This window comes from Amborella trichopoda, chromosome 13, assembly GCF_054954075.1.
Source record: "Amborella trichopoda isolate Santa Cruz 75 chromosome 13, AtrichopodaSantaCruz75HAP2 v2.0, whole genome shotgun sequence".
Classification (NCBI taxonomy): Eukaryota; Viridiplantae; Streptophyta; class Magnoliopsida; order Amborellales; family Amborellaceae; genus Amborella; species Amborella trichopoda.
This window is the reverse complement of record NC_142348.1, coordinates 14,366,204-14,392,759: the sequence shown is the minus strand read 5'-3', so window position 1 is coordinate 14,392,759 and position 26,556 is coordinate 14,366,204. Positions and strand designations below refer to the sequence as shown.

The window sequence follows — 26,556 nt, the reverse complement described above, 5'->3', positions numbered from 1 at the left end:
TGAGGTCAATGTTATGTGGAATGAGATGGCTGGCTGTATTAAGAAAGTGGCAAAAGAAGTTTTAAGAGAAACTAGAGTGAAAAGAAGTTCTAATAAGGAAATTTGGTGGTGGAGTGATGAGGTTTAGAAGGCTATTAGCAAAAAATGATTATGGTATCAAACTTGGCAATGTAATAGAAATGATCAAAACTTAGAAGGATATATAAATGCTGAGAAAATCGCCAAACAAATAGTAAGGTTAAACTTAAATCATATGATAATATATACTGTAAACTGGGAACAATAAAAAGTGAAAAAAATCTCTTTAAATTAGCAAACATTGAGAGAGAAAAAGTGTAGGGATCTACAACATATTAAATGTATTAAAAGTGAGGATCAAAGGGTCTTTGTGAAGGATGAAGAGGTCAACAAATGGTGGAGAGTTTATTTCAAAAAATTATTAAAAGGCAAACACAGTGGGAACACAACGGTAGAAGATACCATTGGCATAAATGAGGGCGGAGGTTATAAATACAGTCGTAGGATTAGAATATCGAAAGTGAAAGAAGTCTTAAAGAGGATGAAGATAGGAAAGGCCTTAGGACAGATGGTATCCCGATAGAGGATTGGAAGTGCATTGGGAGATTGGCATTGACCAACTAACCAAGCTATTCAACAAGGTGTTGAGAACAAAGAAAATATCAGATTAATGGAGGAAAAGCAATGTGGTACCTATTTACAAGAACAAAGGAGACATGCAGAATTGTGTGAACTATTGAGGGATCAAACTTATGAGCCACACTATGAAGCTGTGGGAGAGAGTGATTGAGCAATGACTAAGGCATGAAACGAGTGCTTCGAAAGCCAATTCAGTTTTTTTTTTTTTTTTGAGTGCTAACAAATAAAGCCAATTTGGTTTTATGCTAGGTAGGTTAACAATTGAGGCAATTTCCTATTTAGGCAATTTATTGAGAAGTTTAGGGTGAAGGAAAAGACCTCCACATGGTATTTATTTATCTAGATAAAGTTTATGATAGAGTACCTCGAGATTTAATTTAGTGGGTGTTGGAAATGAAAGGAGTCTTCAAATACTATATTGACTTGGTGAAAGAAATATACGAGGGAGTGCTAACTAGTGTGCGGACAACTAGTGGAGTGACGAGTGAGTTTTTAGTGATAATATGTCTGCATCAAGAGTCAGCATTGAGCCCATACCACTTTGTCCTAGTTATGGGCGACTTAACTAGGCACCTACAAGATGAGATACCGTGATGTATGTTGTTTGCAAAAGACATAGTTTTGATCAATGAGACCCGAAGTGCCGTCAACACAAAGTTAGAACTTTGGAGGGATGCTTTAAAATCTAAAAGTCTTAAAATTAACTGGACTAAGACAGAGATATGGAATGCAAGTTTAGTAATAATAGGTGTTGAAACGAGGAAGTAGTTAATATTGATGGCCAAGAAATACCAAAAAGGGCGCACTTTTGATATCTTGGGTCAATAATATCGGAAAATGGAGAGATTGAGGATATCTTACATAAAATTAGAGATTGGTAGGCGACGTGGAGATGTGCAACTAGAGTTTTATGTGATCGCTGCATACCAATGAAGCTGAAAGGGAAGTTCTATAGGACAACTGTGAGACCAACTTTGCTTTATAGGGCGAAAAGTTAGGTAGTCAAGAAACAACATACCTATAGGATGAATGTAGCTGAGATGATGATGTTGAGATGGATGAGTGGTAAGACAAGAAGGGATAGAATTTGAAATGAATACATTAGCAAGACCTTAGGTGTGACTGCAATAGGCGATAAGACGAGAAAAAATAGACTTAGGTGGGCTGACCTTGTGTAGCGTAAAGCCAATACAACACCTATTAGGAGGTGTGAGTTGGTTCAAGTGGAAGGCTAAAAAAGGGCAAGGCGTTGGCCCAAAAGGACATGCTTGAAAGTAGTTAGAAAAAATATAGGGGCTTATGGCTTCATTGAGGGTATGGTCCTTGATAGAGCAGATGGCAGACCAGGATTCATATGGCCAACCTCAAATAGTTGGGAAAAGGCTATGATGATGATCTAAGAAGGGACTTTCAATGAAGGATTTAAATTGGCGAAAAAAAGCAAACACCTCAAATTTGTGTTTGAGAAAGAAAATCCAAATGTATCGACTATAATCATCGATAAAAATAACATTATATGTAGCATGAGAAACAAATTCTTTTGGGATGGCCCCCACACATCAAAATGTAACAACTCAAAAGGGTAAATAGCTCGTTTCTTGTGAGAAACAAATAGAAGTGCATGACATTTCATAAATGACAACTTGAATATACAAAATTATCAGACTTGGACTTAGAAAGTGTAGTAGTAATCCTTTTAAAGCAAGATTATCAATAAACCTGGAGTAACTGGAGTGACGATGCCTTGAATGCCGATGCCAGGCATCAACCTTTCCTTTATTTAACTTAGACAGACCAATTGTAAACATCAAAACTGAAGTGGACTTCAAGCCACTTGGAGTGGGTTTGTCTTCTTTCAGGTAGTTGAGGGTCAATATCATTCTCCCTCAGCGATTGTTTCCTTCGTGTTAAATTCTTCACATGCCTAGAAGTAGTGGAAACAAAGAGTTGGAATTATCAACGAACTGAAAAGTGGATACAAGATTATGCTTAATATGGGGAGCAAAAAGGGATTTGGGAGAGAGAGAATGCGGAGAAGATGGATTGGAAGCATGTCCTATGTGAGTGATGGGGTGAACATTTCTCTATCCAGTGACAACGGTTCCTCTACCATGATAGGAAAACTTACCCATATCTGACTGGCTGCCCTGAAGTCAAGAATCCATGATCCATTCTCTGGTTGACATCTAGGTCGGAGAATGCATGACTAAGGGCAGCATGCTAATTTGTGAATTGAGACACTGAATTTAGTGCTCCAGAGTGAGGCTTATTGAAGGTGTAATTGAACGTATGCCGACAATTAACTTCAATATGGTTTCATTTCCCACAAAGTTGATATATGGGTGGAGCCTTACCCGATTTGAGAACTGATTGCGGACTGTGGCATAGGAAGAAGTTCAACGATTATCATTGTAACCAGAATTATTGAAGTTGTTTTTTCCTCTTCCACAACCATGGCTAAACTGACCTCAACCATACCCGCGTCCAAAGGAGTTGGTGACAGTTAAGACATCATGTCCTTCATTAGTGCTTGGTTCTTTTAAACATGCATTTGGTGGCACGAACATGATTTCATGTTGCAAAAGGGACAATTTAGCAAAGGTTGATTGTGGGAATCCGTGTCTTAATCGAGGCCCCAAATGTCCTATATTTGTGACCGAAACCAATCAACTGTATGTATAACTTTCTCGCGGTCCAAAACAAGATCTTCAATAGTTTCTAATTTATAAGGCACAACTTTAATCCTGTTCAAAAACTCAGTAATGGATGAAGTATCTCGTTTGACTTGCTGTAATACCATTTGGAGTTCAAGAGTCTGTGCATTAGATACTTCCGAGCACAAAGAGTGAAGAGTATTCTGCAAGTTTCTGTTGTACCATTGTCAGGGGGGATTGTGGGTTGGTACAAGTTTTAAATTCCTTTATTATCTACTCCATTTTGAAGAAATTCTGGAGGCATGGGATTGGTCCCATTGAGATGACCCCATGAGATTTTGGCTACAAATTAGAGGAGATATTTGACGTTTCCACACAAGAAAGTTAATGGAGTCGTGTTTGATAATAGGGGAAGAAGAAGAAAATTTGGCCACGATAAAAAATTTGACAAGGAGATTCAAGGATTTTTCCTTTTATAATTTATTTTTGTGTGTGGATGATAAGAAGGTGGAGGAGAAAGAGGGGTGTGGGGGTGTGGGGGGTGTTATGGTTAACTATAGAAGATATCAGTTTGTACGATTTGATAAGGAAAGAAAGTTGAGGAGATATAAGGAATAGAAAGAAGAGAGAAAAGGGACCCATTTTTTTTAAGGGTTCGAGTGGACGAGATAGAGTAGGGTTTATGTAAAAATGGTTAAAGAGATTTTACAAACGAAGGGTAGATCCCTTCTCTGCAAGGTGGGGGGGAGTATGAAATCTTAAGGCTGAAACATGGTTCCCATCTACAAAGATGAAGGGTAATCCCTTTTCTCTGCAATGAGGGGGTCTGATATGCCAAAAGACTTGCAAATGAGATTTTTCTTTTTTTTCCGCTTTTTTTTATAGAAGAATATTCTTAGGTTTTCTGATTTAGGTTCTTAGGTTTTCTGATTTAGGTTTAAGTAGGAAGAAAGGGAATATTTTTGGAGAAAGAAAGGAGATTGAATAGAACAAGCTTAGGGTTTGAGAAGAGATAAGGCAAAAATCGGTTAATAGAGGAGATACAAGTGTAATAGGAGAGATGAAATTAGGGTTTAAAGTAGTAGATCTGAGTTAGGATCCTCAAATCTCATTTGAACTAGGATGAAAAAAGCCAGAAGGTTAAGGTTTCAAAGAAAAAAAATGAGATCTTACCTTGGGCTGGAAGAAAGGAAGAAGAGAGACAAGATTAGGGTTTGAAGAAAAAAGGATGAAATTTTCCTTTGGACTGGAATGGAAGAAGGAGAATGAAGAGACAAGAGATCAGGGTTCAAGGAGAAAGGGTTTATAAGAGGATTACCAAGTTAGAGTTATGTTGATCTTGAGACTTGGATCCTCTTGCTCTGATACCATGTGAAACCTTATGGAGGAGGGAAGGAGAGGAGGAACAGTGGCATGGAAGACAAGGTGGTTAGGTTTTTCCATTCAATTGATGTGGAAAACCATATTCATTGAGATATATATGTGTGCATGTGTCATTGATATAGATCTGTCTGTGTGCGTGCACGTGTGTGGGTGCGGGTTAAGAGCATTTATTCTTATTCCCTGGTGTACTTGAGAAATTACAATGGGGACATCACATTAGTAATAGATATCAGAATACAAAGGAGCAATTTATTCTTATCTCCTTATGTACTTGAGAAATTACAATGAGGGACATTACATTTGTAATAGATATCAGTATATTGAAATTACATACAAATCGTGGGGCAGTGTGCCCTATAGATACACAGATCTTTACGGGAGTTACTATACCAGTAGGTCAATGTGCATTGCAACTCTACAACCACTATGTATGATTCCTAGAAGAAGAAAATCACCCAATTGTAGTAATTTTTACCGCAAGCAAATCCTCTAAATAATTATTGCAGGTTCATTTGGGCCTCATGCCCATCATGCCCATTAGAGGAATAAAAGCTGATACATTAACACATATCTCTTGAAAAAGAGAATGGAGCCTGCCATTTCTCGATACGTAGCTTTTGCTGAAGATCGAGCTACAACACTCTATTTCTTACTCTTCTAGGTAACTAAATTACCACCCACTGGCATAAAATAGCCACTGGTGAATCATGAGAACAGCCGACCCAATCTGCATCGTAGAAACCTTGTACATCAAGGCGACCATGACTAGTGTTAAGTAGTCCTATCCTTGGAGTATATATTAAATATTGTTCAATGCGATGAACAACCTCCAAGTGATGGGAGCATGGTGCGTGCATAAACTGACTCGCCACACTTACAACGTATGCAATGTGTGGCCGTGTGACAGTCAAATAAATAACTTAATCCACTAATCTCTGATATACACCAGGGTTACTCAGAGGCTCTAACTACCAATCATGCAATTTGTGATTGACCTCTAGGGAAGATTTTATTGGTTTGGGTCCATGCCTTTGTATGTCATTGAGGAGATCAAGACTACACGTTCTTTGAGACTAAAAAAATTCTTTGTTTAAACATAGCCACCTCTGTAACAAGTATTTCAATGGACCAAGATCCTTGATTTAAAAAACACACAAAAAATTTCACTTTTTGAATCTCGTGATTATTGTTTCCTATGAGCAGCATATTATCTATCCTTATTATGGTAGAACAATAATCTCTTTTAACAAATCCAGAATGATCTGAAACACTTCTCTGAAATCCGAATTGATAGATTGCCATATTGAAATTATTGAACCATGCCCAAGGTGACTATTTTCATCCATATATAGCTTTTCTCAACTTACAAACCTTCCCTTTTTGCCCTGAGGATAAAAACCCAGGAGGTAATTCCATATACACTTCCTCTTGCACATGTCCATGAAGAGAGGCATTCTTCACGTCTAATTAGTGGAGTAGCCATTTCCTATTTTTTGCGATAGATACTGATTTCAATTGTGCTACGAAGCAAAAAGTCTCCTTATAGTCAAGACCGTATAACTATGTAAAATTGTTAGCCACAAGATGAGCTTTGTATCTCTCAATCAAACCATCTAATTTGTGTTTTAGGGTATGCACCCACCTGCATCTTACCACATGTCATTTTGGACTGTCAATTATATCCCATGTTCGATGCTTCTCTAAGGCAATCATTTCTTCAATCACGATTGCTTTCCATTGTGGATGAGCCAGTGCATCTACAATTTGGTGGGACTAGGAATAGAGGAAGTAGAGCAAAGTTATGCTCAAAAGGAAGGTGAAAATGAAGCCTAAGAAACAAACATATTGATTAGATGAGAAGTACAAGTCCTTTTTTCTTTACTTACAGCAATTGGTAAATTGAGTTGAGAAGGCATACAGGTAGAAGGAGAAGAAGTACCTGACGAGTCATTGAGTTGGGGTTAATCATTTTATTGGACTTTCCCTTGTTCTTTTGTACACATTCAACTTTTTCTCAGTAAATTCCACCTGTTCCTTGAGTGGATTACTGAATCTATTCGTGATCATTAGGAGAGGATTAGGATTGTCGGTGGTGTATTGGATATCGAATCTCTTTGAGAAGAAAAATAAGCATATTCTCAAAGAAGGTAACATCCTTTGAGACATATTTCCTTTTAGTTTCTGGGCAGTAACACATCCTTTCCGGGAGTTTGAGTGTCTTGGGAACATACATCTCATGGATTGAGGTCCTAGTTTATTCCTTGTCGACATTAGGGCATGCACGAAGCAGACACAACCAAAGGTTTTCGGTGGAAGAGAAAACAAAGGAGGTGCATGGTGGAGAAGTTTGAAAGGATAAGCACCATGGAGAACAAGTGTAGGCATTCTATTGACCATAGAGGCAGCAGTAAGCATTGCTTCATCCTAATGTATCTTAGGAACCTTCATTCCTATTAAGATGCCTCTCACCACTTTTAAGAAGTATCTATTTTTCCATTTTGCCGCACCATTCTATTTTGGTTTATAGGAATATGATGTTTGAGTTTCTATACTATGTTCAAGAAAATAAATTTTTAACCTATTGTATAGATACTCTTGTGCATTATCAAAACGGAAAATTTTTATTTCGTCTGAATCATTTTATGAAGTATTTTGACTATATCAGCTCTACTTTTCATAAGATAAATGCAAGTATAATAAGAGTAGTCATCGATGAATAAGATAAAATACCAATATCCAAATACATAAATTATTGAATTTGGCCCCAAACATCATAATGAATAGGATGGAATGGCTTGGAACTTTTATTTTCACTAGATGAAAAAGAAATTCTACAATGTTTAGACAATTGACGAGTCTCACATTGTAACTGAGGAATATTCAAAGAAACAAACTTATCTAGAAACAATAATTTTAAAGATTTTAGAGGCATGTGGCCTAAGCAGGTGTACCACTAGAGGACTTGCTCATGACTTCTAGATCTAGACTTGAGAGCAGTATAAGTGCATCTCGTGTTGAACAGATACAACCCATTATCTTCATGAGCACCACCAATCACCGTGCTCATTTCAAGTCTTGAAACCACAATGTGAGGGATAGAGTATGACGCTGTCGTTTAATTGTTTTGTTAGGCAGCTCAAAAAGAAGATTAGAAGGAAAAGAAGGCACATGTATTGTAGAGGATAAGGGCAAGGATGATAAAAGTTTATATGTTCCACTTCCAAAGGCAATGTTCATTGATCTATCAGCAAGTTTAATTTCATAGAAGCAGGAGGAAAAAACAAGAAACCAACTCTCTTACCAATTAGATGATCAGTAGCGCCTAAATCAATGATATAGGATTTAGAAGAGGTGGAGTTGGTGGCACGGTTTGCAGTTGCATATGTACTTGGTTGTTTTACTGGTGTCTTAAAGCTGGGTGAAGCCTTTGGGCAGTCAACTGGTGTTGTAATCTTTGATGACCGAATCTCTTAGATCAGATACATTGGATTGTGTGGCTGAGGTCTCCTCCCCTCCATTTGATATAGTATGGGCACTTGCATTCTCTCGGTTGTGTCTTCTCTTCCCAGAATGGGAGCATTTGAGTTTCTCCTTTTTGACGGGAGACAGTGGGGCACGAATTTGATCCACTTGTTTGGACTTTTCCTTGCTTAAAGCTTGTTGCAAAGGCTGATCGTTCGGGATGGATGCTTGAGTTTTGTCCTTTTGCAATAGCCTTTCTACTGGCCTCCTCCCTTACATAAAATTTCTTTCCTAGAAATTTTATTCTTTGAAGTTCGAATTTAGGATGTAGGCCTACTAAGAATTCAAAGATCCTCAGTTGCTTGGCCTGTTTTTTAATGTCATCAACGGTGGGATTAATAAGCTGATAGTGGTCTAGGTCTTTCCACTTATGCTTTAGTATCCCAAAGTACTCTTCCACAATCATTTCTCCTTGCTACAAATTTGCTACTTCATGATGAAATTCGTAAATTCTAGCAAGATCTTCTAGTTGCGAGTATGCCTTGGCTACTGCCTCCCATGTATCTTTTGTAGTCTTAAGAAACAGTAGCCCCTTGCTGATATTTGGCTGCATGGAATGAAGGAGCCATGCCATTATTGTCAAGTTCTCACTTTCTCATTCATCATGGATGGATCATTTGTGGGAGGGTCTTTCACTTTTCTTGCTTTTCTTGTGATATAACTTGATGTTCTTGGCTTCTTATGAACTTTTTTGGTAGATTGGGACTATTCTAAGTAGTTTGTCCTATCTAGATTAATTGTAGTGGTCATTAATCCTTGGTGGTCATATTTACTAGTTCCCAAGGAAATATTGTACTTGATTTCAGACTTTTTCCTTCTCTAAAACTCAAAGACCGAAGTTTTTTTTTTTTTTGACGTACGAATTCCTTAGTTTCATAGTTTGCAAAGGTCCCCTTTTTCTGATTTCTTTGAACAATAAAGGTATATAATATATTTGTGATTTTTGTGTGGGTAAAATGAATCTAGGGTTTTTGCTGGAAATGGAAAGAGTTTAGGATAAACCTTACTTATTGGTAAAAGAAAAGTGAGACGATCTTGCTGAAAATGTGAGGTTGCTGGAAATATGAGGTTGTTGAAAATGAAAGGAGTTTGGGATTAAAACTGACTCATTGGTAAAGGAAAGCGAGATAATCTTGTTGGAAATACGAGGTTGCTAATGCACCACAGCTTCAAGCCCCGCGTAAGAAAGAAGAAAAAACATGATTTTAGGGTCACTAGATGTAATGGCTATCTTAGGGTTTCAAGCTCTGCTTTGATACCATGTTAAGATGGAGAGAGGAGTGAAAACATAATATTCAAGCACAAGATAAAGTAAATATGGATGTCTTTTTCACTCTATACAAATCATGGTGCAATGTGCCCTATATATAGATAGATCCTTATGGGAGTTATAATACAGGTAGGTCAATATGCATAGGAGTTACAACCATTATGTATGAATGTTGCAGCAAGAAAATCACCTAAATGTAGTAATTGTTTCAGCAAGAAAATCTTTCAAATATGACAACTGTTACCGTAGGAAAATAACTCATTATGGTAGGATATTATACACATCATCATCACGTGCAAGTTTCCATAATCAGCATGAGGCCTACAATAATTATTGCAGGGTTCTAATGGATGTGGGGCCCACAATAGTCACTACACCTGCCAAGGGAGAGAAGCACCCATCCCAGAGGCGCATCAACAACTCTCATCTACATTGTGACTCATTAACCGAATGATAATCAGCTAGTCTCACTAAAGTCCGTAATCAAGTGTGCCACCTGGCCTCACATTCACATCTCTTGACTATGTCGTATGATTCTTCCCTATATTGCGGTTTCTCTACCTTGTTTCCCATAACCAAAAAAGTTAAGTGCTTTAGATAATGTGAAATGGCTAGATGTCCTAGCGGCAGTCTCCTCTAAGTGTGTGTGTGTGTGTGTGTGTGTGTGTGTGTGTGTGTGAGAGAGAGAGAGAGAGAGAGAGAGAGAGAGAGAGAGAGAGATCTTCCTTTGTTGAATCTATCGGTTTTTGGATTGAGGATAGTGAGATCAAGAATTATTGACAAAAACCATGCCTGTATTTCTATTTGTTTTTCATGGTCTCATGGCTGAACGATATCACTTTATATTAATCAAATGCCAAATTGATGAGTTTGGCAGTTCTGCATTGTTGTCAATTTTGAACCAAATATTTGTATGCAAATAACTTGGAAACCCCATGTAGAGAGGCTAGACTAAAAATGGACATCCACCAACTTAGTTGGTATTACCCCCTTGTAGTAATGAGTTGGAAAGCCACCCTGTTTACGTGGCAAATTAATGGCGTTCAGATTGGATCATGAGCAACTTAATGCAAACATAGAATGTCATGAGCTTGTTGCATGTTTCTATACTTTGCGTTAAACTGGTTTGGCCTAACTGTCCACTCTGATACTGAAAAGGAGCCCATTGGAAACAGGCTGATAAGGTCGTGGCCTTGTTTTGATGGAATTCAGGGTTTTAGCGACTCTAAGATTATAGCCCGTATTATTGGTATGGCTTCAGAAAATCATTTTGGAGAAATAATATTTGATGTGTTCAGTATTTTGATTCTGAGATTGTGGAATGGTAGGAAGCATGCATGAAGTTTTAGCTCGCATATGATATCTTTTTTATCTTTTAAAACCGAACAAATTTGCACGAGAATATTAGTATTTTAGCTTTTTATTTTCTTTAATTGGGAAAAGGTTATGATGATGATGATGATTTTCTTCAATGTTTGTTGTTTGGGAACATGATCAAGGATAAGCTTTATGGTAGTTTACTGCCTCTCAAGCATTAATTTGGATGGTGAATATTAATGTCAACTTTCCTGTCTTATAGGTTGAAGCTAAGGACTCAGCAAGCGGTTCTGTGTACTATTATAATGAAAGTAGTGGTAAAAGCCAATGGGAGCGGCCTGTGGAGAGTGCCATGCATCGGCAACCACCAGAATTACCTTGTCCATCCATTCCAACTCTGCTGCCGGATTGGGAAGAAGCTATTGATGATTCAACAGGCTCTCTCTCTCTCTCTCTCTCTCTCTCTCTCTCTCTATGTCTCTCTCTCCCTCCCTCTTCCACCCCCGCACCTCCCCCAAACAAAAATAAAGAAAAGAAAAGAAAATTCTCTCGCTTTCTCTTTCTCTCATGCCTACACAGAGGAAGAGACTTGGAGTACTGCTATTAAAACTGAATCCCACTAGAGAACTTGATTGGGCGGCGACCCCATTTGTGCTTGTCGCTTTGGCTACTTTCTTAATCAAGTTGGGAGACTTGACCTGAACAATTATTGTCAACTAGTTTGGGTAGTTCTAACAAAAATGCTTAGAAGAAAGAAGATTGTGGGCCACCCAATTTGGTAGAAAAATGGGCCATTCAGGCCAAGTTTAGCCATTTAAAGCCATTCCTTGACTTGTTAGTTGTTCATGAAATATTAAATCTGAATCGGTAGACAAGGCCAAGTTCAGGTTCTTGAGACCTGAACAGTTTTAGTTCAAGACTCCAAATCCTGACATGGACTGATTTGGGGTCTGCTTGGTGCTTAAACTGGACAGACGCTACCTCTCCTTTATGCTTTTCACGAGATACACAGATAGACTCATAGTGGTAGATATCTAATTTGAAGCTTGTATTCTTTTCCACAGGTCAAAAGTATTACTACAATACCAAGACAAATGTATCACAATGGGAGCCACCAATGTTTTCTGAGCGGGCTAATTCACAGAATGTTGATAGAGTGAACACAAAAACTGGAGCTGCAGAAAATGGAGTTAACCAATCTTCCATATTTAAAAAGTGTATGGGATGTGGTGGATGGGGGCGTGATCTTGTGCAGGCATGGGGCTATTGCAATCATTGTACGAGGTATGTTTGGAAAGATAATGTAACATGTACTATAATAAGTTAATAACACTCTGCCCATTTTACTGAACCTGTGATTTTTCGCCTGACCTGTCTATGTTGTTTGAAACTTAAATCGGCTACCACCCTCAGCAATATTTATTAGTTTTTTATGCTCAAATGATTTCAAACTTGGCATGTTAGTGGGATGAGTTTTTATCGAGGCATGTGCTGAAAGTTAATGGCATATCCTTTTCTTCTGACTCATAACAGAAACTTCTCTTTATCTTTTATTGACATAAAAATTTATTAATTCAGTTGAAAATTCAATTATCTCCCATGCAGTTTTTATTTTCTTGCTCTACCAAAATCAATTTTTTCCTGTCAAAAGAAAAAGAAGAAAATGTATATATAAAATAAAGGGATCTCAACCAAAACGAAACACAAAAGTAAAAGAAGCATAGATGAAGGATAGTCTATCTTGAGACTATTACAGAGATGCAATGGTGTCTGGATTCTGGACTGTGATAAATATGGGAAACACTCAAGCTAGTGGTTTTTCTTTGGTTGCCATTGGAAAGATTCCTCAAAAATGGAATTCTAAAAAAAAGGGCTACTGAAAATTAAACATGAATAGCATGCGTTGGACAATCCGGATATCAGGAACTCCATAAAATCGAGCATTTTATTAGAGTGGTTTAGACATTATCCAAGAATTTTGAATGCTAGAATTCATTCTCATTTTGAAGCCTGCTGGAGATATTTCGAAAATGAAGGTTCTGAGGAAATCGTCTTCTAGATCTTAAGGAGTCGAAAGTTTAGTTGTGGGCTGCATACCTTACCTCTGCTCAACAATACGGTTTTTTCTAGGCATAGATGGTTAGGATGTTGGAGGGCCACAATGTGACGTCTTGGTTTCCATTTCTACCAGATTCCCAAGTTAATACTCAAAACTGTATGATAAATGTTATATTGTTATGGAATAGCCTAATTAGTGGGCGTCTGATTTGAAAATTGACCCTTTCTTGTCCATTTCATGCAAGAAAATAAGCCAGAAGATAATCTCTAGCCTGTTGATTATCCTGAGTCACGAGTTGCACTTTGTGAAGCTAATAGGCCTTGTGAACATCTGATTGTAAATAGATTTGTTGAAGGAAGTCTAATTTTAATTTTATAGTGATGGAGCTGGTAAGATATGAAGCAATTGTTGCATCTGCACAAGTAATAATCCCATTGATCTCTTTCAGGCAGCGCGCATAAATAAGTTGTGAAACATGGGATGAGCATCATAGCTTCATATATTCTGCTGAAATTAACTTACTTGTAAATTACATGCTTTGTTGCTCTATGGATATTATAAATTGAGTTAACATGGTATGAGATTAGGCAAGAGGTTACCAAACATGAGCTTGTAAAAGTCAATCTCTTGTCTATTTAATTGTAATTGATGTATTGTAGTTGCAGATCTGGTGAGAATATAATGTTTTAGCGAACTTTTTGTCCAATAGGAGTTAAATTTTTAACAAATCAATGGTTTAATGTGTTTTGTGTTCATAATTTTCATTAAAATGGCTTCATTTAAGAGGTTTAAACCATATATGAGAACAGTTTAAGTACAAGGGAATGAACTCGTATTGAATTCCAGGGTTAAAAGTCTCAACCCTGAAGTTGAAACTTCAATTGATCTTTTGGGATTTTATTGTCTTGAGATCCTATTTGAAAATAGATGAATTTTGGTGAAAACAAATGACATAGAATTGCTCAAATTAGACCCTTCTAGGAGTACATTCCAATGATGTTGGCATACCAAATCCTTTAACTTCATGATTGACAGAAGCTTAAGGTGCATGCAAGTCCCAAGGGTGCAAGGGACCAAGTTGTACAAGAATCCGTACCCGACTTACATTGATCAATTCCATTCCCGCCAACCTACCAGAAGGGGAAGCTACCAGTCTTCAATGGTACGGGTTTGCCTCGGAGCATATAGCTTATTTCAATTTCAAATTCAAATTCATGGCAGAGCGGGTTACACACCTCGAGAAGGCCCCCGACTGTCAAATCAAAATTAAATCCCGGCAGAGCTGGTTACACGCTCCAAGAAGGCTCCCGACTGTCAAATTAAATTCAAATCCTGGCAGAGCGGGTTACACACCCCAAGAAGGCCCCCGACTATCAAATCAAATTTAAATCCTGGCAGAGCGGGTTACACACTCGTCGTTTCTACTCCTATTATTACTAAACTTGCATTCCATATACTCTGTCTTAGTCGATCTAATTTTAGAACCTTTAGATTTTGTAGCATCCCTCCAAAATTCTAACTTTGTGTTGATGTCGCTTCGGGTCTCATCGATCAAAACTATGTCGTTTGCGAATAACATACAATAAGATACCTCATCTTGTGAGTGCCTAGTTAAATCATCCATAATTAAGATGAAGCGGTATGGGCTCAACGTTGACTCTTGATGTAAACCTATTGTCATTGAAAACTCACTCGTTTCGCCACTAGTTGTTTGCACACTAGTTAGCGCTCCCTCTTATATATCTCTCATCAAGTCGATATAGTGTCTGGAGACTCCTTTCTTTTCCAACATCAAGCAAATTAAATCTCGAGATACTCTATCATAAGCTTTCTCTAGATCAATAAAGACTATGTGGAGGTCTTTTTCCTTTGTCCTAAACTTCTCAATCAGTTGCTTAAGTAGGGAAATAGCTTCAATTGTTATCTTCCTTGGTATAAAACTGAATTGGTTTTCTGTTACACTCGTTGCATGCCTTAGTCGTTGCTTAATCACTCTCTCACAACTTCATAGTGTGGTTCATAAGTTTGGTCTATTGATAGTTTACACAATTCTGTATGTCTCATTTATTCTTGTAAATAGGTACCACAATATTTTTCCTCCATTCATTTGGCATTTTCTTTGTTCTCAACACCTTGGTGAACAACTTGATCAGCCAGTCGTTGCTGATCTCCCCCATGCGTTTCCAAACCTCTATTGGGATACCATCTGGTTCTAAAGCCTTTCTTATCTTCATCCTCCTTAATGTTTCTTTCACTTCTGATATCCTAATTTTACGAATGTATCCATGACGTCTGCCCTCATTTATTCCAACAATTCCTTCTACCGCTGTGTTCATATTGTGTTCGTCATTAAATAACATTTGAAAATGAACTTTTCACCTTTCGTTGATCTCTTCATCTTTCACCATGACCTTTTGATCCTCACTCTCAATGCATTTAATATGGTCTAGATTGCTACACTTTTTCTCTCATTTTTGCTAATTTGAAGATATCTTTTTTACCTTTCCTTGTTCTCAATTTGTTGTATAGATTATCATATGCTTTACGTTTAGTCTTACTATTTGTTTAACATTTTTTTAAGTATTTCTTTATTATTCTTCGTTTTGATTATTTTTATTTCATTGCCAAGTTTTTTAGTATGATCATTTTTTGCTAATGGCCTTCGAACCTCATCACTCCACCATCAGGTATTTTTATCAAAAATTCTTTCTTTCTAGTTTCTCCTAAAACGTCTTTGGCCACTTTCTTATGCAATCAGCCACCTCATTCCACATAACATTGACCTCATGTTCCTTCTTTAGTTAATTTATCACTAAATAAGTCTATCGTCTCATTTTTTAAATTCCACCACCTAGTTCTTGGACATTTATTAATTTCACCCCTTTTCTTCCATCTCTTTACAATCTTTACATGATGGTCAATCTACCTTCTTAACTAGGAAGAAGTCTATTGGCTTTTATATTATCCACTTTTATAAGTCATTAAATGTTCATCTCGCTTTTTAAAGTAAGTGTGTGCTATTGTTAGGTTGTAGGCCATAACAAAATCTGGAATAGCCTCAACCATCTCATTTCTTTTACCAAACCCATATCCCCCATGTACCTCTTCACATCTTCTATTATCCTTCCCTACATGACCTTTTAAGTCCTCTCCTAAAAAGGTCCTCTCTCCGTTTGGTATGTCTTGGACAAGTCCATCCATGTCCTCCCAGAATTGCCTCTTAATTCTCTCCTCTAATCCTACTTGTGGTGCATAAGTACTATTTACGTTATTTATCTCTTTCCCTAATACAAGTTTAATAAATAGGAGCCTACTACCTATTCTCTTGATATTAACCACTTTATTTTTTAAATCTGTGCATTATTATGCTTACGCCATTTATATTATTATGCTTTCCTTTATATCAAAGTTTATACTCATCTATTTTCTTAGCTTTTCCTTGTCCACTTAGTTTCTTGTAGACAAGCTATGTTTACTCTCTTTCATTTAATTGTATCCACTAACTCCATACTCTTACTTGTTAAGCGTTTCTACATTCTCTGTGTGACTGAACTAATCCTATTAACTTGAACTAGCTTCTTTAACCTCACTCGTCCAGAATGTTGCGGGAACCCTTGCTTATTTTTCACCGCAACCGGGCGGCGCTACGGCACATAATTTTCGGGGAGCGCCCTAGCTAACCCTTGCTTAATTATTATTGTACCCAGTTCCAATGCAGCATGTTGCTTACAGTGAATGCCCAACATAAGCAAATAACGTAGATTCAGGATTCATGATAAGTTTTGGCGAAGTTTTACGTTTTTGCCTACCTAGCACGACCTACCTCCTTTTCTCGGGCTTGAGACAGGTTTTGGGAAAGTTGAAGGTCCTTACCCTTCTTAGACCGATGTTATTATGATGTATATGATGCATATTTTGTAGGCCTCCTCTTAAGTTAGTTAACAAAATGCCCTATGAGCTTTGGTATGGTAAGGAACTACCACTTTGCTCGTCTACGAAGTTAGAAGTGTCTCGCCGAGGTACTCGTCTCATCCAATGAGATATCAATGTTGCGTAGTAAAACCAAGTAACATTCTTTTATGGGATACGTAGTTATTGGGATCTCCAAATCAAGGGGTAGATCCACACTAGAAGCTCATTGCTCCGCTCCAGGGAGGGGGATCTTCCCCCTTTGTGATGTATAAACTTTGAAAGCTCGATCCTTCCTATTAGGGTTCGAGATCCAGATTTACATGGGGTCTAGATTCCTTAGCATCATATTGGAGGGTTCATAGCTAAACTCAGTCGAGGTTCCCTTGGTGGTAGACTATATTTTCCCTCTTTGGCTCTTTCACAGATCACAAGTTCAAACCTTGAGGTCTAACTTAAAGCTAATTAATGGCTATTTTGTACGTTTTAGGTATATATTAATTGCATATTTTGTTCTCACACATGATTTCTGGTGGTTGTAAACTATACTATCCATCCAGGCCTCTATGACAGGTCACGAGTTGGAATCTTATGCTTGAACTTAATACTTTTCTTAATACGACAGCGAAAATAGATGGCCATGATTGTTATTACATGAAGTCTTAAACTACACTCAAAGAATATGTAAAGTAGTATATGATGATTTATTCTTTTTTTTTTTTATAAAATTTCAATTTCTTTAAAGTTTTTTATTGCTTAATTGAAATATAAGTACACTCATAAGAGTTAAAAAAATAAAATATAAGTACACTCATAAGTACACTCATAAGAGTTAAAAAAATAAAATATAATTACACTCATAAGAGTTAAAAAAATAAAATATAAGAACACTCATAAGAGTTAAAAAAATAAAATATAAGTACACTCATAAGAGTTAAAAAAATAAAATATTATGAAATTATTGCATTCTCAGCCTAGGAACCTTAGTTTAATGCACTTAAGGACGAGCTTGACTTGTAGAACTTATCATTTGACCCCAGATTGAGCTCCCCAACATATTGAGATCTCAATTCTTAAATTTTAGGGTGTACTGACAAAAATCCGGAGCCTAGGGACATTCTAGTCTTTCACAATCCAGCAGTTCAGATCCGATCCCAGAACCAATCCCGATACCGATCCTGGTAACTATGATTAGATCTTTAGACAATTTCAAGGGGTATAGATTCTATAACTATGGCACTAGATCTCTTTTGGAATCTAGAGATGCTCATGTTCTTGACGAACCTATTCACATTAGCAATAAACCCTACTTAGGTGACATTGAAGAAAATAGTAAAGATTGACACTGTTGAAGCCAATTTTGGTGGGGACCTAGTTGGGTTGACCCAGGCACATCTCAGGTCAACCTAACAGGTTGGCGAATTGTGGTCCTTATGTTATTGGTATCCTCATATGTCATAAACGATTGAAGAATCGCTATAAGTAGAGTCCTACAAATGAGAAGCACAAGGGACTTGGTTTTATTCATCTTTGTTTAAGAGGTACATATCATTATTCACCTTTCTGCAGACAATCTTTATTCTATGCTTCCCAATTAGAACCTTCCTATAGATGAAATGCTCTTTGTACTCGTTTACACTTAACAACATGACAAGTGACAGCATTAGATTGCAATGCATCAAAGCTGCATAGAGAGTTTTAGCATGAGAAAAACTTGTAATTTAGGATTGCTAGCTTGAAATATTCCAGCACCGAACACCTTGGAACAAGCATCATTTTCTGTTGATAAGACATGCTCTCTAGCTTTTATTCCTCCGATAAATGATGAAGGCATCTTTCAAATCAATGCTTGTGCTATATGGTGCCAAATGGACGTATTTTGTGGCACCTGAGTCCACCCATCAATGGGCATGACGCCATTCATAAGAATTCAATTAGAAACCAAACAATGGTGCTCTCTTTTACCATTAGGACATTTAGGAGCTTCTTTATTTGAGCATTGAGATTGGAAGTGCTCAAAGTTGCCACGTGAGAAATAAATAAACACCTTGGGGATTGTATGATTGCAAGGTTATTTTTTATTTCTTTCCATATTTCTTCTTTAACTCAAATGGCTTGGGAACCCTACATTAGGATAAGTCTCCTAGAGATTCAGTTTCAACAATTCTAAGTTTGTCTATTTTTCTATAATACTTACATTGTCATTCAGAATCTCTGATTTATGTTCACGGGCTGGGAGGCATTTATATCCTAACATATTCTGGCCGCGTGGCTACACTTGATGCCACTCTTGCCAAAATCAAACCCTTGTGGACTGGCCTCCAAGTGTTCGATAGTAGCTGGGGACGTAACTGCTCATAGAGGGAGATTCCCAATTTGTTACAGGATGGGCTAAAAGATACATCCTTGTGTCCTAGGAGGTTTAACATCTTTTTGACCAAAATTTCAGTTCCACGCATGGTTTAAAGATGCCCTTACTCAAACCTGAGGTGGAGCAAGCATTGATGCTGCTATTGGGACGAAGGCTTGACCAAATCTGAAATCTTCCCCCCAAGACCATGCAACACAGAGCTTGTATGCATTTTCCTTTTTGACACTCCTGAGTCTTAAACACAATTTCTTAAATTTTTCCCAAGCATTAATACCAGAAGTTTATAATAAATAAAAATAATAATGGAGCAAACATTTGAAGAGCCAAGGATAGATATTTTCTGACTGGTTTTTGAAGAGTAAAGGATAAGTATTTACATCCCATAAATTAGTAGTTATCTAACTCTACTTAGGATCATAGTTTTGTGAGGATCTTGGTTAACTTTTGCTTTGGATTTCAGAATTTTTTATGGGACTTTCTAGCAACAAAGTTCTTATTAGCATGTGTTCAGCATATTGATAATGCTAAAAGATAGATTATTAATTCTTTTATTTTTAAAATATCACTTCTGAAGAAACTGAGAGGACGTATTTGTAGGTATACACAGACATGCATTTATGATTTATCATTCAGGTGATTGTTATGATTTATCACTCAGGTAATTGTAATAATATATATAGCAACAGTTGAGGATACTACTCATGCACGCATGCATGTGCATACACATGCACGCACATGCACACGCACACGCACATGCATGCACCCACCCACCCACAAACACACACACCCACACATATATACATACATACATATACAAACATATATATGGGGTGCTCCCCTTGTGCTCCATGTGAATGTAGTGCATATATAGGAGATCGCCCCTAGTTCGCTCCCTGAGCAGCACTCCCCAGGTAGGAAGCTTCAGCCAAGGGTTGATGCCAGGCTCTCGCACCCACACCCGCTCCCACTTTCAACAGCTACACTTAGGATTAGCTGTTATTATAGTTTGTGTGGGTTCGAAATGGCTTCTTGATCCACAGCATACCCACTCCCTTGGGAGTTACAAAGAGGTTTAGTTAAGGGACTTGAAATCTCTGGGGTCAATTTCATGGACCAATTGATTGTAAGGAATCCAAAGGCGAGAAAATCTTTAAAAATAGACTGAGACCTTTTGATTGATACATCAAAATATCATCGAGCAAACACATTAAGAGCTCTTTTGTCTAGCTTGTCACAAGCTATATTGTTCCATCAGATTGGATTCGTTCTCTATTCCCATTTGTGATTTAGAGACTCTTTACAGGCTCTAGTATTTGTATCTCCTATTGGTAGTGAACCACATGTTTACGATTTAGGGTTTAGTGTTTGAGGCTAAATAAAGTTCGTCACGATAAAATGGTTTTATTTCGAAATTTTGATGGAGAAAACATCCCACAAAAAATTCAGGAAAAGATGGGTAGCTCCATTTTTGTTGAATGACTTTGCTTTTTAATTTTCTTTCTTTGAAGCTTGCCAGAAAACTAGGTAAGCTTCACTCAACCAAGAGGTTTTAAACATAAAACATACGTCTTCTGATTGCAGGATTCTCAAACTTCCTTACCAGCAGAGCCCACCTCCCAGTTCAAACAATAAGAAACAAATGGATCATGCAACAGTTCATCGAGAAGATGCTGGCAAAAGAGATGACAAGCAGAGGTATCTTGTTTCCTTAACTATGTTTCCTCTCTAGGTTTCATTGTCGTTTGGGTCTACTTTCTCCGAGTATATATATATATATATATATATATATATATATACACACACACACACACATATAGGGTGTGGTTTCCATAAGGTTGCAACCTTAAACAATCCAATTAAGCTGCACCTTCAAATTTGATCATAACATATAATTTTGATGTAAAATATTATTAGGATTATCTCAAAATCTATTTTCATATCTAATTGTAAAATTTTAGACTCTAAAAATGGTTAAAATCAAGTCGATCTATAAACATAAGAAAATTTTGAAAATGGACGGTTTAGATAATGTGTTGTAAGATGCCCTATTTTTTGGACTCAAAATCATTTTTTCTTTCATAATCATACATCTCGATGTCGAGATGCTCAATTAGAGGGTTTTCCAACATTAAAACAATTTTTTCCGATGTTTTAAGGTGCATTCGTAGTTCTACATTTTAAGGTTGCAACCTTATATAAAATTTTTCCATATATATATATGGAAAAGTCTTCCTAACGCCTATAGGCGAAAATGAATAGTGATTTCGCCTACTCTCATCACCGTCCAAATTTCATCGTGCGGTCACGATTGTCCGGTAGTGTTTTATTTTTCATATTTTTTGTACAAATTGGAATAACCTGAAATTTGGAGGGTATGTACATCTTATTGAGGCACATCTAATAAAAATATAAAAAAAAATTATCAAAGAAAAAAAGAGACCAAAATACCCTGAAACTTTTCGGGGGTATTTTAGTTAATTTGTTTCATGTAAAATATTTTTTTATATTTTTGGATGATTCCCCTATTTTTGATGAATACACGTTCCAAATTTCAGGTCATTCTGATTTGTAAAAAAAAATGAAAAATGAAACACTATCGGACAATCGTAATCGTGCGATGAACTTTGGACTGTAATCGGGGTAGGCAAAATCACTGTTCATTTTCGCCTATAGGCGTTGCGTAGTGTTTTCATATATATATATATATATATATATATATATGGAAAATGTTGAGATTAGCCCACTAGCTCATAACAACATATGAGCCCAACGGTCCAGCTTGAATAAGGGCCGATCTGACGGTCACTACCTCATTTTATATTTTAATTTTGTTTTTATGAATCCAAATCATTTGAAATTTTAGGTGTGTATTCTTCAAAAATAGGATAATCTAATAAAAATATCAAAAATAATTTGCAAGAAATAATTTGAACAAAATATTCCTGAAAAGCTTTCGGGGTATTTTGGTCAATTTATTTTTTGCGAATTTTTTTTTTTAATATTTTTATTAAGTGCGCCTTGATGAGAAGAATGGACGCTTAAAATTTCAAGTTATTTGGATTCGTAGAAAAAAATTAAAATTAAAATACGAAATGAGGTCGTGACCGTCAGATCGGCCCAGATTTAATCTGAGCTGTTGAGCTTATATGTTGATATGAGCCAGTGGGATAATCTCAGCATTTTCCTATATATATATATATATATATATATATATATATATATATATATATATATATATATGTATATATATAGGGTGCGGTTTGTATAGAGTCTAGGTTCTAAACAATCAAATTAGAGCCTCCTTCAAATAGTGTTGAGAAATGTGGTTTCAATATTGAAAATCTTTGTGATAGCCTTAAAATATATTTTCATATTATTGTAGATCGACATATCTATGAAAACTTGAAAATTGACGGTCCAAAAATGCGTTACAAAATACACTATTTCCAAAACTTGCAATCCATTTTTTCTCATGTGCATATATCTAGATGTCGAGATGATCAATTTGAAGATATTTGGGCATCAAAACAACCTCTTCTAGTGAAATTTTTGAGGTAGGCTCAAATTTGATTGTTTAGAGCCTCGGCTCTATATAAACTTTTCCCATATATATATATATATACATATATATATATACATATATATATGTATATATATATATATATACATATATATACATATATATGTATATATATATATATACATATATATATGTATATATATATATATATACATATATATATATACATATATATATGTATATATATATATATATATATATATATATTCACAGATATGTCCTTTTCAAAAATTTCAAACAAGTTTATTAATGTAATTTTTATATTTGTGAGGGCCTTTTGTTGTTGAAATTTTTAGATTAGAAAATTCTAAGTTCATCATTAGTGTAGCATATCTTAAAATATACTACGAGACCATTTACCTTTGTTACATGAAGGTCACAAATACCTCTGGCCATCCAATTTCAAATTGGTTTGTTTGAGTTGTAACAAAGTTTGAGAAATTTTTCTTTGAATTTTAAATCTAATAAATGATACACTCACAACCACCTGATTTGAAATCTAACGGACAAGAGTGATTATGATCTCCTTGTACCAAAAGCAAATGGTCTATTTATATACTTTTCCATTTATATACATATGTATGTATGTATGTTTGTATTACCTTTGGAGAAAGTACTTGCCAATCACCTCTCATAGATGAATTTTGACGACGGTACCCCTTTTGGCCTCATCACAAATGTGAGGAGGAAGTGCAAGTTTTTGTGTTACCCTGGGAACTGCAAGGACAGAAACCATCATATTGAAAATAAAGACCTGCAGGGGTTCCATCATACAAAGGACCAGTCATGTTTTCCCTTTCACAAAATCAATAAGAGGATATTCTTGTTCTTATCTTCTCCCGAGTTAAGCTTGATCAATCAAATTGTTAGCTGAGAAGAGTTAATTTGTTGAGCCGGTTATAATTGTTAAAAGCGAGTTGCAGAGGAAAAACTTTAGAATAGTCTAAACTATGTGTCAATTTGGTAGACGTGATTCAAGTCTATGAGTGATACGAATTATGCTTTGCGAAACTCGTACAACATGCTCATTTCTACTATCTGCATTCATGAGGAACATGATGTTTGTTTGGAAATATTACGAAGTGGTTGGCTTTTGTGCTGGTGTGTACATGTTCAGAACTGCCATGGAAAGATATTTATAAGCCATGTATGATGCATTATACAAGAAGTTTTGCCTAATAAAATAAAAGAAAAAGCAGACGGTACATTGTTGAAAGTAGAATGAAATATAAATTATTTAACTGGAGTATAACGTATTGGGTAGCAGTTAAATTGGATCCAACAATGAACTTCTGTTAGAGTAGTGATTATCTTAACTTTTTCTAATTTTACGTCTGTTGGTTGTTTCTTCCCATTACAGGCCAAGCGGTAAACCACCCATGGGAAGGGGTCATAGGAGAGAGAACAAGAAACATAGGCACTCTGATGATGACGAATTAGATCCAATGGATCCAAGTTCATATTCGGATGCACCTCGTGGTGGATGGTAGGCATTTCCTTATCTACCTATATGCTATGCATATTAGCCTTGGACTTGTAGAATAGTCATCAAATATGTATTTTGACTGACAATGCCTGCGATTGTGCTGTCTTTCAAGCTCTGACAATCACCATATATTTACATATAATATCCACTTGCATTTAAAGAGGCAAAAGAAGATAACATCTACGTGAAACATATGTGGAATAAGTAGGGAGAAAATTAGTTTTAGGAACATTTGTCGCATATGTTATTTTTGGGGATACGATAAATATTTCTTTGTGATTATTAGCTGATGCCTCATATTACACAGGCTTCTGTTCTACATTGAGCTTCCATCATAAATATTAATTTGCTGATGACGATGTTGCAGGGTAGTGGGCCTCAAAGGAGTACAGCCACGAGCTGCAGATACCACTGCTACTGTATGTTTTTGCATCATGTGTGTGAATCTTCTTGTTGATGCAGTGCAATGAACTGAGAACCTGTCTTGGGAATTGTTTTGCAGGGTCCACTTTTTCAGCAGCGGCCATATCCATCACCAGGTGCCGTTCTTCGTAAGAATGCAGAAATTGCTGCACAGAGCAAGAAGTCTAACCATCACTATGCACCAATTTCAAAGAAAGGAGATGGAAGTGATGGTTTAGGGGATGCCGACTGAGACATCTCTCTCTCTCTCTCTCTCTTTCACTCTGGTATGTTAACATTGTTCACGGGGAGAGGTTTGGTTGGGGGATGGGTTGTGTTTGTTGTAAATTATAAATATTGGTATATGTAGGTCATGGTGTCATTCTTGGATAATGCCAAAGAGTTTTGTAGTTGAGAGTGACAGATATTTTGTGAATTTTTTATTTTTTTGGAATAAAGTTGAATCCATTATATATCGTATCTAAGGAACAAAAACTTCTCTCGCAAGCTGTGGTTGCCATTCTTAAATGTTGCAGAAAGAAAGAAACCTTGGTGATCCACCAGGAAAGTGACAAAAAAGGGGAGAAGGGAAAGAAGATAGGGGAAGAGACCTTGGGCCTTAACTCGCCTGCCAATTCAGTGCCTTACAGACCAGAATTAATGGACCCTTTTGTGTTTTAGGGGTGAGTGAGAAGCTGCCAACATTGTGTGATTGGTCCCTCCATTGCAAGAGTATTTGCTCAAGCATTGGCCTCTCTCCTCTGTGGTGAAGGAGGTTCCTAGGGGTCTGTTGAGTTTATTGACCTCGTTGAAAACATGTTCTAGACAGCAGAGCAGGCGGACATCTGTTTGGGACAATTCATGACTTCACCACCAAGGGGGAGCCCCATGATTGCTCGACCCCACTAGGAGTGCTCGTACCTCAGAACACTGCTCTTATGCTGCCAATTCACTAGAAAAGGACAACAGAACAGAAGCTGCAGCCACCAGTATCTGCCTTCACTGGATTATCATAGGTGCACCTAATGGAGTTCATTTTGATTGTGCCTGGTTCTTGGGGAATCCAGTGCATGGATCTTGGTAATCTCATGGGGTTGGACTTTGAAATATTGTATCAATTCAGTTAGAAAAGTCCGAAGTGGAGAAGGAAGTGAAAGTCCTTGGTGCAGCCCATCCAGGTACAGTGGACATGAATGTCTTTCAACTATTGGAAGTGAGATTTCCCCCTTAAGATGACTCCTATTTAGCTCCACCCATATGGTTCAAACCAGGATCAACATTGAGGCCTTCCTTAGTAGAAGGCCTGATGCTGGAGGTGGGGAGTAGTTGCCGATGCATGTAGGCAAGACCTACAGAGTGCCAAAGGAAGGGCCATAATTGACAATCGAATTCACAATGTAGACACAGTTGATGCCGATTCTTCGCCCTTTTTACATATCATGCAGCGATAAGGTAATGGATCCCGCTTCCATGCAAGGGTCCAGGTCGAGGGTCCTTTTGTTAACCGTAACTAGCAAAGAGCCTGGTTTTTAGGGAAGACAGGTAAACCAGGCTTTTGCGGGCCACCAGCAAGGTGAATGCGCTTGTTAGGTGGTGGCTATACCAGAGTGGTGGGTGGACTTGTTAGGAGGAGGTTATAGAATGAGGTGCTATATAAACCTGATCTTAGTTGGCTGGCACCCATCCAATTCTCTCACTGCCCTGCCTAAGGATAAAATGGGAGTTGAGGAGAGGAAGTACTTTTAGCTCTTGGACTTCTTGATCAGTATGGTCTCTCTTGGATCTTGACCAAAATGTGCCCCCAGTTCTTCGTAATTGTCCAAAATGCTAAATTTTTTATTAGTTAATAAGAAGTATAGGTTAGGAATGGGCTCAAAGCTAGGTGGTTAGGGGTGCAGGTAACTACAACATAATGTCTTGAGTTTCATTTCTATTACAAATAAGGG

The 26,556-nt window shown here is 37.0% G+C and overlaps 1 protein-coding gene across 12 annotated transcripts in view; it reads left to right on the top strand.

Moving 5' to 3' along the window:
• Positions 1–25,088, top strand: part of LOC18428068 (WW domain-containing protein) — a 32,252-nt gene extending 7,164 nt beyond the window's left edge. For all 12 annotated transcript variants that reach the window (XR_016047037.1, XR_016047038.1, XM_011622835.3 and 9 more), the window contains 6 exons: positions 11,066–11,240; positions 11,868–12,087; positions 20,724–20,837; positions 24,083–24,208; positions 24,576–24,627; positions 24,711–25,088. Coding sequence is in view for 10 of the 12 variants with exons in the window: in XM_011622835.3 (XP_011621137.1) it covers positions 11,066–11,240; positions 11,868–12,087; positions 20,724–20,837; positions 24,083–24,208; positions 24,576–24,627; positions 24,711–24,863 (840 nt within the window). In the remaining 2 variants the exon portion in view is untranslated. The remainder of the gene's footprint in view (positions 1–11,065; positions 11,241–11,867; positions 12,088–20,723; positions 20,838–24,082; positions 24,209–24,575; positions 24,628–24,710) is intronic.
• Positions 25,089–26,556: the final 1,468 nt, after the last annotated feature.